Source organism: Leptonotus elevatus, chromosome 20 (genome assembly GCF_054856555.1).
Source record: "Leptonotus elevatus isolate MCC_2025b chromosome 20, RoL_Lele_1.0, whole genome shotgun sequence".
Lineage (NCBI taxonomy): Eukaryota > Metazoa > Chordata > Actinopteri > Syngnathiformes > Syngnathidae > Leptonotus > Leptonotus elevatus.
In genome coordinates, this window is record NC_141258.1 from 11,345,973 (window position 1) to 11,359,542 (window position 13,570).

Sequence of the window (13,570 nt, forward strand, 5' to 3'; positions counted from 1 at the left end):
GGTCTTTATAGCCACAACTTGCATGCACAGCTTCGTCCCACTCGCTAAAGGAGCCTCGCTTGAATATATTGATTTCTCCGCTGCGTTTCGTGTCTGTACGCACTTATATATGAGTATATAAGTCCGTGCGTCTGGCGTGTATCCCACCAGAAATACTCAAGCCGGTGTAAACAAAAATGACGAGGCGGCAAAGAACCTCACTTCTGGAGCGAGGAGGAAACCAACGACTTAGTTTAGCGCGGCGAGCGACATGAATGTCTTTTATTGAATGTATTAGCGGAAATGATTTCGATTAATGTAATGACGTCGGCACGGAGTATTCCAATCAGGCACAAATGACCACGTAAAGGGGAATAAGTCTGTCCGCCACGCATGTAAACGAGTTACCTGGAAATGTTTCGGAAACCGGAATTCTGACCTCAACCTGAATATTGACTGTATGTAAACGTAGTCAGTGTGGATTCAATGCTATTGTTAGCATTTGTCATGCACGTATGTATATTTTTGGGAGCAGGTGCTCAAGTTGAAAAAAGGGTACGAGTTGCTAAAATGATTTATACTGTCAGTAAAAAAAATTCGTAACAATAATACGTACAGCCCCACTAATCCAAATATGATATTCTGGTTAGTATTGTGTTAGTAGAATATGAGTTAAGCAGCAAAATCCAACCGTTTTTACCATTATCAGAAGGTGGCCATTTTGCCACTTGCTGACAAGCATAAAATGACATCACAGTTACTCAGGGCTCAGGTAACAACCAATCACATTCACATTGCTTCAGAAAATAGGCGAGACATTTTGACACTTGTTGTCGACTGAAGATGACATCACTTTTTCAGTCGACAAAATGGCCGCCTCCCGAGATGGATAGAAACGGCTGGATTTTACTGCAGAACTCATATTCCACAAATGTAATATTCATCAGAATGTTTAGACTAGTGAGGCCACGTATAACATATTATTGACAAGAAATATTTAAGGTTGACTTCCCCTTTCAGCAGCAAATCCCCCCGTTTCAATCCATCACAGGGGGCGGCCATTTTATCACTTGCTGTCAACTGACTGATATTTGGGGCCGTGTTCCCAAAAGATTCTTAGTGCAAGGAGTTGCTCTGGTGTCCAAATTCTCAGAAAATTCTTAGAATCATGATGTTTTCTTAAAATGTCCTCTAAAAGCAAAAAAGTAGATTGCAGTAACGATGAAAGCTTTTCCCAAATAATCCTAGCTCTTAAAAGATACTCTTAACTTGGGATGTTTTGTGTCCACCGAATGTTTTCAATGACACTCGCTCTCTATTGTCCAAACAATCTCCAACTAAAATGAACACTACAATAACACTTTCCAAACTGCTCTTAACACTACAATCTTATATCTTTGTTCAAACGATGAGCTGGCCGTGACACACAAATTTTGAATGAAGCCGCTACGTGGGGGGATTATAATGCGGTTCTTGCGGAAAATCTGATACACACTTCGAAGCCTTGGCACGTCGAAGACTCCTTGCTAGGAATTTTTAGGTTAAGGTAGGAACTTTAGGAATACAGTCATGGTAAGATTGTATGATAGCGTTTTTCTGAGAAAAATGGAACATCTTGACACAAAATGTATGGCACTCATTATTTTCCATTTTGCCACACAATAAAAAAAAAGGACATCATTAATTCAACATGTTGAATTTATTTTGCAAACAGGCAATGCAATCTAAAAACATTTTTAAAAATATGACACCAACAGGATCTAATGCAGATTTGTTTGTTTTTTTCTCATCAACGACTATATAATTGCGATGTCAATAACGAAGCAGTGCGAAAAAAGAAAATAGTTAATCATGAAAAGAATTACAAAGCCATAACTAAGATTTGTTATTGTTTCATTGTGTCATCATTGATTACAGATCCATGATCCACATTGTGTCGGAGGACAGCATGCTAAAAGAATTGATTAATGGTCAAAGATGCCATAGCCGCTGTGAACCTTGGCGTCTTGGATGCAAACGTATGGGGCCTTTTCGTCGCAGAGCGCATCCTGCCAAAATCCATCTGAAATGAATAAATGTTTAAATGTTAATTTATATCTTACAGCAAATTTTAATCACTGGTTTTACATACCGTCTGCAAAAATCTGTACACAATGGTTGCCAATGCCATCAGGCTCGATTCCAAAATTGTTGAAATCCATAACGGTGCCATCAGTCCAAAAGTATTCATTATACTGGAAGACAGTTATAGTTGAATGAGTCATACCTTCATATAACAACTGACTTAATGACACCAAACCGTACACCTCATTCCTTCTTTGAAGGGGACATATTACGGAAAATATGAAATTTTGAAATAAATAGGCAAACAACTGGATCTCTGTAGTGTGAAAAGTACAGCCAACCAAGTAGGTTTACCCAAACGTGTATGTGAAAAACCCTCCCACAAACACCCCAAAAACCAGTTTGTTTCAGGTGGACTGTTAAAACTAGGGGTGTTAGAAAAAATCCATTCGGCAATATATCGCAATATTACAGCGGGCAATTCTTGAATCGATTCGATATGCGGCTGAATCGATTTTTAAACATCCATTTTTTATGGGAATATTCAACAAAATGTCTTACTTAGGGTTAGGATTCACATATTAAGCATGAGAGAATGTTATACTAATGGAACATTAAGCCTTAATATTTTATTTCAGTGCTGTTCCAACATAAAACAGACTGCAACCTATTTGTTAAATACAGTGGCTCATAAGCCTTCATTTTCAGATAAATACATTTCCCTACAAATCTTACAGCGTACATGTACAAGTTTACTGATTAGCATTTTCCAAATTTGAGAAAAAAAATAATCGCAATAATCAATTTATAGATTTGTATCGGGATTAATCGAATCGAATCGTGACCTCTGAATCGTGATACGAATCGAATCGCCAGGCAATTCACACCCCTAGTTAAAACGGTATTATTAATTATGCTGTAATTCTTAATTGTTAGGGCATTCTGACCAAAAGTGTATCACAGGATTGCTTTACCGAAATTGAATCATGGAGTCCAAGCCAGGTTAGGTGATCAAACCCGTCCTGCTGAACCAGTTCAAGAACAATGACATTTTCCAGTCTATTGTGGATGGAGACCAGATTCCCACCAAGAGCTTTGCAAACTCTCTGAAAGAAAGAAGAGTCAAAATGATTTCACTCGCTTGATTCGTCAGACAGTTGGCAAGACATTTTGACCAAAGGGTTCAATCAACACACAGATGGAACACTAATTGTATTACTACAACGTGGAAGTGTTCAATACCTCCGCGTCTGAAAATGTCCTGCATTCAACTCGGTAGATGTAACAATGAGAGCCCAACTGAACCCAGCCCTCTGGACAGCTGCCGTCTGCGGGAAGAAAAATATATTTCAACAAAATCTGCTATGAAATTCAGATGCAAGTATGACATGATGTATTTTGATAAAGTATCACTGAGACGCAGCGAACCTTTGAAATTGGATTGCTGGCTCCTCTGTGATGAAACACATTGTTAAAATCAGACGGGCGGAACACAGACCCAAAGACACCAACGCATCAAACGCAATCGTTTATACATGTATATATTATTTCAGTCGGATTTTGACTTACGCCTCCACACAGCACTCCGGTGATGCCGCAAAGGAGGAACAACGAGCGGAGAGCGAATGCCATCTGCGATTATGGAAAAATATACAAAATACAAAAAAATGCTATAAATGTTAACAATGAAAATGGAGTTTAAAAAGTGCAATGTAAAGTTGTGTGAAGTTACCTTTGCAGTTGCGAGATTTGCTGCTTAAGACGACGGTGAGGATGAATCCTTTTATAGTTTGGGTTGACAGTCTCGTGTCATTGTCGAACGTACCCGTGATGCCAATATCACACGTCACTTAATGTCAGTTTCGGCATAAATTTAAATGGTTATTAAATTCATTGTAATTAAAGTCAATCATCCACACAAAAGAAACATCCGCATACCAAAATAAACCATTACTGCTCTTCTATACTTGCCAAACAAGTTTTGGACCTCGAGAACCACACTTCTGGGATTAATCAAGTACTATTTTACCAGTCCATCCATTTTCTATAAAACTTGCCCTTTTCTTGGTTAGCAGCTAACTGGTAGCTTAGCTTCTTCTATGTCTTCTACTACTTTGTTTTGTTCTTTGTATTTTCCGGCTATATTTCACACAGGGCATCCGCTAAATAATTTCTGGACATACAATATATTTATTCTCTGTCTTTTCCCACCCTCTACACCCCCAAAATATATTTTGCCCTTATTCCCAGTGGGATGTTATCGTACCCAATTCCCTTGGGATACAAACACCTCATTGTTGAATAAAATAAACGGTCTCTCTATTGTCCAAACTATCTCTAACTAAAGTAAACCCTTTAAATTAAGTAACACTTACCAAACTAGTTTACAAACTACAATATCTTTGTCCAAACGATGAGCTGGGTGTGACTCAAATTTTTTTAAATAATATTTTTTTTTAAATGGGGGGGGGGGGGGGGGGAATGAGCCGCTGCTTGAGGGGATTAAATTGCTGTCAAACGTCACAGAAATTCTGAAGCATTTCCCAAAACAGTCATCATTTTCGGCTCCGCCCCTAAATGAAACAAGCATGGATACACGTTTTGCAAAGATACACACTTAAAAAAATATATAATAATTTAAATGTGCACTCGTCAGCACACTTTCTATCTTTAAGTCAGTTGACCTCAGAGGTATCGTCTTTGTTTTTATTGATTTCCCACTTTTATACACATATTCACAAAATTTGCCCTGTGCATTGAACACACCACAGTAGTGATATTAAATTGTGCACACATATGGATAATTGGCCTAATGTCATCTGAATTTCATTGCTGTGATAAAAGTGATTAAAGGCCTGATTATTGGATCTAAAAGATCATGCTCGGCAATTATCCTGTGGTCTGGGATGTGGTTTGTGTTGCGAATGATTTTCTTACGCTAACGAAAATGTGTCAAATGTGATAGAGCCCACACTTCATCTCATTCACTGCCAACCCAGTAAAAATTAATCTATGACGTCAATAGCCGTCTATGGCAGTGAATGTGTTATGAAAATGTTTATGTTGATTATGTTGTGTTGGGTTTTCAAGATGAACCACACAGAACGCCGCACACAACGAGGTGTGGTTCGCGAGGTCCAAAACTTGTTTGGCAAATGTAGAACAGCATTAATGGTTTATTTTGGTCCGTTCTTTGATGTGGATAAATGGACTTTAATTACAATTAAACTAATTGACAATTGACTTGCTGCCAAAATTCACCTCTTGTCATGTGATATTGTCATCACCAGTACATTCAATAATGACATAAGAGCTACGAAGATTGACTTCCACGCTATAAGAGATGAAGTTCTAAACCATACATTCAGTGTTTATCGTTTATCCAGAATACACAATGCCTCTGACTTTCTACAATAATTTGAAATGTGGACTCGTCAGACCACAGCACGCCTTTCATTTTTTTCCCGTCAATCCACTACAGAGGTATTGTATTTGTTTTCATTAATTCACACTTTCATATAAATATTCATGAAATTTGCCCTGTGCTTTTAGTAACATTAAACAGTGTGCACACATATGGATAACCGGTCAATTTAAAAAATGATCAATGGCCTAATTATCGGATGTATCTAAGAGATTATGCTTAGCAATTATCCAGCGGTGTGGGACGTGGTTTTATGTTACAAATGATTTTCAACACTTAATGCAGATTTTCAAAATGTGACAGAGCCCACACTTTATGGGAAAAAAATAAATGTTTGTGCTTACTGTTATTATCTTGTGTGAGTTTTTTAAAATGGCAAACAGTACAGTGCACACAACAGAAATGGTTTATTTTGGTATTTATATTGTGGGTGTTCCTTATTCGCAGTTGAATGGCTGATGATAACTCGTTGGTGCATACTGCCACCTACTGTACAGGAACTGCAAAGGGACTTGGCAGGCTATGTTATCAATAGGTCAAGCCTTGCCACCCACACAGTGTTTCTTTGTTTTGGATAATTGGACTTTAATTCCCTCAGTCAAAATGTCATGCCAACTGTTTGATGAATTAAATGTGTGAAATCATTGTTTTAATCTCCTTTCTTCCAGAGAGTCTGCAAGATTTTGGGGTGGGAATCTGGTCTCCATACACAATGTTCTGTCTTTTTTCACAACGTATTTCGCGAATCGTGATGACTCTATGAGGCAATATCAAATTTAAGTTATGGCAACTGTATTTTGAGTTTGGTCATGTGACGTTTGCAAGCTGAGCCATGATTGGTCACTACCTAAGCCCTGAGCATCGCTGATGTCATTTTCAGTTGATAGAAAGTGGCAAAATGGCTGTTGCTGGAATGGATAGAAACAGGTGGATTTTGCTGCTTAAATCTTATTCCACAAATGCAATATTATCAAAATACCATATTTTAACTTGTGGGACCGCATAGAATATATTGGTGTTAAAAACATTTTTCACTTGACTTCCCCTTTAAAGAAAATTTTTAATATTTAACTTGTGCTCTTTTCAGTCAACACATTGTCAATAAAACTTTTAAAGGGGATGTCAACCTTTAACATTTCTTGACAATATTATGTTATATGTGACTTCACTAATCTAAACATGCCATTCTGATAAAATATTACATTTGTGGAATATGAGTTATGAAGCAAAATCCAGCCTTTTTTATCCATCTCAGAGGGCGGCCATTTTGCCACCTGCTGTCGACTGAAGATGACGTCACAGTTGCTCAGGGCTCAGGCAACGACCAATAAGAGTTCACATGTTTTCTGAAGCTGAGCTGTTATTGGTTGTTACTTTAGACCTGAGCAACTGATGTCATTTTCACTCGATGGCAAATAGCAAAATGGCCGCCTTCTGATATTGATTAAAAACTGCTGAATTTTTGCTGCTTAACTTATATTCCATAATATTAACCAATAATACCATATTTACAGTAGTGGGGCTGCAAAGAACAAATAATTATTGTCAAGAATATATTTTTGGATTAACTTCCCCTTTAAAGCAGGTGAAGGAAAACATTTGTGTAGCCGTATAATAATTTAAACACCCCATTCAAATGGCAGGTTTTTGTGATATACAGAAACGCGACCAAGATAATTCGTTGAAACATGTTTCCCTTTCCTGGTTCACATAACCTGGACAACTAAACTGAAAGTCTGAGTTGAGCTAGGTATTAGTGTAGCACAACATGTAAGTATCATTTATATAAGGTGACAAGCAGAGGTGGGCATCGTCATTGACTGGAATTGATGATTGATGGAAGTGTCCACCTTTTGCCGTGTGCTTCAGCAAACGCTTGATAATGCGAAGCGGATTGAGAAGGACCGTGTGTACTCACCGCGATCCACAGAAGTAATCCTGCTTCACTCGGCTCATTATCAAGCATTTGCTGAAAGTGCTCAAGCGCACGCCAAAAGGTGGGCACTTCCATCAATCATCATTTCCAGTCAATGACGATGCCCACCTCGAGGAATTTCAGTGGCTGACGTTTCTTTGAGTGCAGAGAGAATATGGAGATTTTTACTACATTGCAACTTTAAACAACAGTCCAGGTATGTTTCCATTGAGGATATTATAGTATGTTTAAGAAGTAAGAACCCAATGATTTAAAATACCATCATATAATATGAACCTAAAAGTACTTGGTATCGATATATTTCTCTAATCATGATGACGCAATGAGGCAATATCAAATTTGAGTTATGTCACCTGTTTTCTGAGTTTGGTCATGTGACATTTGCAAGCTGAGCCGTGATTGGTCATGACCTGACCCCTGAGCGTCCGTGATGTCATTTTCAGTCCACAGCAAGTGGCAAGATGGCCGTCCCTCGGAATGGATACAAACAGGTAGGTTTTGCTGCTTAGTTAACACGATTGAGCACAAATGGGCTGAATATCTATGTAAACATGTAATCACTTTATTAAAATATTTAAAAAAAGAGGTTCTCGCGTCAACATAAAGCATGCAGTTCTGTACACGGCCGCTTAGTTCCATGGCTACAATACAAAGAGGTGCCACCATGGGGTGCAGTGCCATACAACAGATTGTTACAGCACACACACACACACACACACACACCGACTGTACACATACAGTGTTAATGTTTCCAGGTATTGGATGATTAGACTTTAATTACACAATTAATTAAATGAACATCTTAGTTGTTCTTACCTGATGTGACCTGTGACATTTGCATCATTGGCACGTTCAGCAGTGACACAAGACTGTCAACCCAACCTATAAGAGGATTGCTCTTCATCATCGTCGTCTTCAGCAGCAAAACTCGGTCACGCCGCACAACTTTACATCAGACTTTTCAAACTCCATCGCCTTGTAATCATTTACTAAATGTAAATATAGCCCTGTATATTTGTCAAAAATATGAAGTATTTTCCCATAATTTGCTCTTTGCTCGTTGTTCCTCCTTTGTGGGATCAGTGGAGCGTTGACTTGTCCCGTAAGATGAAATTTCTCCTGCTGACTTAAATAACATATAAATGTATGTAGCTTTGTGTTTGATCCATTGGTGTCTTTATTTGGGTCAGTGTTCTGTTGTCTGATTTGAACAGTAATACTTTGTCCAATACAGTACATATGTCTTAGCTGCGTCTGGATTTCATTGAAATGTCCTCTTGGGTTTCTTCTTAAAACATACGACTTTCAGAAAAAGTTGATGAGGAAGCAAGTGAAAATCAAACTCAGATAAAATGGCCGCACAAGTAATAAATGGGGGTGTGGCCGTGCCACAGCCTGTAATCAATGGGGGCGTGGCTGTGCTCGTAATTAAGCATTCACTTAATCTCTTAATCGGGTGTCAGCACACACCTGCTGCCAATTAAAGTGCCTCTGATTAATCACGAAGGTGGGGCGTATGTACAATTCTCCCAAGGACTCAACCGATTCTCAAATATAAAAACACTGGGTGGAACTGATGACAAAGAGAGTTATTTGTATTTATTTATTTTAAAATATCAACGAGGGGAAAAAATGCGCTGCAGAAAAAGGGCAGGTGCATGAGTACAACTTGGGTCTATGTGCGCACGTGCAAATGAAATTTGATGATGTTAATTGTTACATGTTGCTACTTGTTAATATTTAGTGATATTCACGTATGGGAAGACAGTGATAATAACTCTCAGTAACTGGCAAGCAGATAAATATGCAACATTTTCTCTTGGAGTGTTGATATTTTCAAAACATTCTAAGCAAAATCCAATTGTCTCGTCACTGGTGAATGAGATAAACGACGACTATGAGAACAGCATTGTATACATTACACACAAACACACACACATTGTTTGTGTTTCTTTGTTTTGGATAATTGGACTCCAATTACACAATGAACATCTTAGTCGATGTGTCATGTTACATTGGCATCAATGAAATGTTGAACAGTGAGGCAAGACTGTGAACCCAACCTATAAAAGGATTTATCCGCATTGTCGTCGACAGCAGAAAAACTCGCACCCACGAAGGTAACTTCTCACAACTTGTCAGACTTTTTAAGCTCCATTTGCCTTGCCTCTATTTTTTTGTTACAACATGGTCAAATAAGTATAGCCCTCTATATTTGTTTCGAATATTAAGTATATTTTCATTATTGGACAGATGGCATTTGCTCTTTGCTTGTTATTCCTCCTCTGTGGGATCAGTGGAGTGTTGAGTCAACCCGTAAGTCAAAATCTCTGCTAACTGGAATAATACATAAATATGTTTACTATTGATCCGTCGGTGTCTTCGTTTGGCTCAGTGTTCTGTAGTCATATTTTAACAATGTGCTTCTTCACAGTGGAAACGGCATTCTGATTTCGAAGGTTGGTACAGTAAGCTGGGTCTCAATGATTCTTTGTCAAATATATAATGTCTTATTTTTCATCATCGCAGTTTTCATTGAAATATCTTGTTTTCTTTAAACAACAAATAACCTGCAGACAACACCTGTCCTAAGGGCTGGTCTCTTTTGGGCTCTCACTGCTACATCTATCAAGGTCGTGAAAGTACATTTGCCGATGCAGAGGTATAGTATAGAACACTTTCATGCCGTAGTTTTAAGCCAGTGTATGTAATACTAATACAATCAGTGTTCCATATGTGTGTTAATTTAACCCTTTGAGTTCAAATGTCCTGCCAGCTGTCAGATGAATCAAATAAAATCATTTTTTTCCTCTACTTTCTTTCAGCGCGTCTGCAAAATTCTTGGTGCGAACCTGGTCTCCATACACAATGCACTGGAAAATGCATTTGTTCTTGAACTGATTCGGCAGGGTGGTAATGATGTGGAAGTCTGGATTGGACTCCATAATGCAATTTCGGTAAAGCATTGGCCAGTACAAAAGTTCTGATTAAATCATGTCCTTTGTGTTGGGGAGAATAACTTATATTCTCCATATAGCCATATAGAAAAATTAATATGATCTGCATTCTCAGTCAATTCATTATTCTTTTATGCCTTTTGAAAAAAAAAATTCCCATAATATGTCTTCTTAAAAAGAAAGAATGAGGTGTAAGGTTGGGTGTTGTTATCAGTCAGTCCTTAACTCATTCACTGCCATAAATTCATTAAAAAAAAAGATTATTAAAAATTAGGGGCAAAAGGCGATTAAATGTTTTTAATTGTAATTAATCGCATGACTTCACTAGTTAACTCACGATTAATCACAAATTATGTTGTATTATTTTCTCTTATTATGTTATGTTCTAAATGTACAATAAAAAAGTTTTCATACTCTTGTTAACAAAAGTGGAAAAATATGTTAAACTAATAGAAATAGTTCAAATTAATTTTTGACGTTCATAGTCAATGGCAGTGAATGAATAAAAAAATAAAATAAAATATTATTACAAATTCGGGGCGTCAGGCGATTAAAGTTTTTAATCGTAATTAATCGCATGACTTCACTAGTTAACTCGATTAATCACAAATTTTATGTACAAAAAAACTAAATGTACAACAAAAAAAATCTAGATTTTCAACAAAAGTGGAAAAAATGTTAAACTAATAGAATAGTTCAAATGAATTTCTGACGTTAATAGCCGTCAATGGCAGTTAATGAGTTTAATATAAGTAAGTGTGACTCAATCTACCATATCTTTGTCTTCCAGGACAATGAGTTTGTTTGGATTGATGGCACCATTGTGGATTTCAAGGCTTTTAGTGGAGCAGAGCCTGATGGCACTGGAAACTGCGTACTGATTTCTGAAAGTGGTACGTAAAAAAAAAAGATTAAAGATTGCTATGAATAACATGGTCATTTGTACACATGTATGTGGTGCATTAAAAAAAAAGTTTTGGTGTAGGATTGGTAGGGCATAGGAGGTCGAGAAAAATAACATTTCATATTTAAACATTTCTTTCTGTCAGATGGATTTTGGCAGGATGAGCTCTGCGACGAGAAGGCTCCATACGTTTGCATCCAAGATGCAAAGTTTTGCAGCGACTGCGGTGGCGGCAGTAGCTTTCGCCGTAGTCACTTTGCACTGTGATGACGGTGCCTATGGCAGAGGCCGCCGCTAATCTGTCCTCTTACCAGTGGCGAGCGGTCAATATAAGCTATAAATGCAGTGCGTGGCCAAGCCATCCAATAAAATCATTGAAAATATTTATCTGTCACTGTCTTCTGTTTTGATCTTAAATTCCTGTGTAATTTGTCCTGTTTTCGTCACGGAAAGCTGAAAAGCCGAAAGCTTGTTTCACGCATGCACAATGAGATAGCAAGTTGTGTCAGTTCCGAGAGGCTGTTGACTGTACATGCGGCAATGCCCAGCGCCCTTATTCCGCCACTACCATCCTCCTTGTGTGCTACCCACGCTCCTAACATCAATTACTTGCCACCCGTCATGTATTAACTGTAAATTTCAACGTATTGGCAAATTTGTGGGCATGTATTGTCATTTCACTCACCACAGAGCTGGTTACATTACAGTGTCTGTGCATCAACCCGCGTCAGTCCTGATTATTTCCACTTTAATTTTATACCTACCGTACACAGTGGTATAAAATAATAATTAAATAGTATTTGATATTAAAATTAATAATAAAAATACCCCAAAATGTTTCTCGCATATATATCACTCCAGCATGCCCACTCCTAAAGGCCACTGCTAGCCACTGCCTCTTACCATCCTACATCTGTTTTGGGCAATGCCGGTCTTGGCCATGTCAGCGACTTTGACCACTACGCTAGGGGTGACCACATTTTGATTGCCAAAAAGAGGTCAGACCGTGGACAGACGTGGTTTGGTTTCAGTATTATAAACGGGAAACAATTAGTTTAACATGTTTTTGCCACTTTTGTTAACAAGAGTATGAAAACCTAGATATTTCTTTAATAATCTTTTTTTTTTTTTAAAGAAACGATTATTACAAATTAAGGGTGTCAGGCGATAATTTTTTTGAAATTGTAATTAATCGCATGACTTCAATAGTTAACTCATGATTAATCACAAATTTTCTATCTGTTCTAAATGTACAAAACATTTTTTTCTAGGTTTTCATATTCTTGTTAACAAAAGTGGGAACAAATGTTAAACTAATAGAAATAGTTCAAATTAATTTTTGGCCGCCAATGGCAGTGAATGAGTTAAACTTACATCAATCTTCCATCTTATTGTGATTGTGTATGCTTGCTGCTTTTTTATCATTGTGGGCATATTACATCCATCGCCATTGTTGGTACATTTGTGTCTTAGAATTATTGATATGTGCTATGTTTGTTTGTTTGTTTATTATTTATTATTGAACATATAAACCAGCAACAGAAACACTGCAATTAACAAAAAAATGATTTAAAAGAAAATATTTTTTTATTTTTTATTTATTTTCTATTTTATTTTACATTATCATCATAAAGCACAGCTTACAACATGTGCACAACATGTGCTGTGTGTACACGCTTTTGTTTTGTTTCTGGTTAGTCTGACTTTTTATTACCATTGCTGGTATGAGTCATGTTAGTTAATTAACACATTGTTTAAGTTATGTTTGTAGACACGCCTGTTTTTTTAGTGTTCATGAAAACCGCTGTTGGTTACAGCAACCTTGCAGGAAAATAGCTAAAAAATAATAATTAAAGTTTGATATTAACTCATTCACTGCCATTGACGGCTTTTGACGTCAACAATTCATTTAAACTATTTATATTAGTTTCACATTTTTTCCACTTTTGTTAACAAGAGTATGACCCCCCCCCCCAAAAAATATTGTACATTTAGAACAGATATCAAATTTGTGATTAATCATGAGTTAACTTTTAAAGTCATGCGATTAATTACAATTAAAACATTTAATCGTCTGACACCCCTAATTTTTAATAATATTTTCTTTTTCTTTTTTAATTAGGGGCATCATGCAATACATTTTTTTTGATTGTAATTAATCACATCACTTACTTCACTAGTTAACTCCAGATTAATCACAAATTGTATGTTCTAAATGTACAATATATTTTTAAATAGGTTTTCATACTCTTGTTAACAAAAGTGGAAACAAATGTGAAACTAATAGAAATAGTTCAAATTAATTT

At 37.0% G+C, this 13,570-nt stretch overlaps 2 protein-coding genes across 2 annotated transcripts; one reads left to right on the plus strand and one right to left on the minus strand.

Annotated features, from left to right (window-relative positions):
* Positions 1-1,943: 1,943 nt before the first annotated feature.
* Positions 1,944-8,310, minus strand: LOC147157069 (galactose-specific lectin nattectin-like). Its single transcript, XM_086065184.1, has 7 exons — positions 8,220-8,310; positions 3,776-3,892; positions 3,613-3,675; positions 3,286-3,371; positions 3,018-3,149; positions 2,111-2,213; positions 1,944-2,041 (listed from the first exon to the last, which is right to left on the minus strand). The coding sequence occupies exons 1-7, from the start codon at positions 8,308-8,310 to the stop codon at positions 1,944-1,946; spliced, it is 690 nt and encodes a 229-aa protein (XP_085921310.1).
* Positions 8,311-9,490: 1,180 nt separating this feature from the next.
* On the plus strand, positions 9,491-11,641 carry LOC147157070 (galactose-specific lectin nattectin-like). The gene is made up of 7 exons (XM_086064266.1): positions 9,491-9,523; positions 9,657-9,719; positions 9,838-9,862; positions 9,980-10,065; positions 10,229-10,360; positions 11,151-11,253; positions 11,410-11,641. The coding sequence occupies exons 2-7, from the start codon at positions 9,657-9,659 to the stop codon at positions 11,529-11,531; spliced, it is 531 nt and encodes a 176-aa protein (XP_085920392.1). The 5' UTR covers positions 9,491-9,523; the 3' UTR covers positions 11,532-11,641.
* The last annotated feature ends 1,929 nt before the right edge of the window (positions 11,642-13,570 follow it).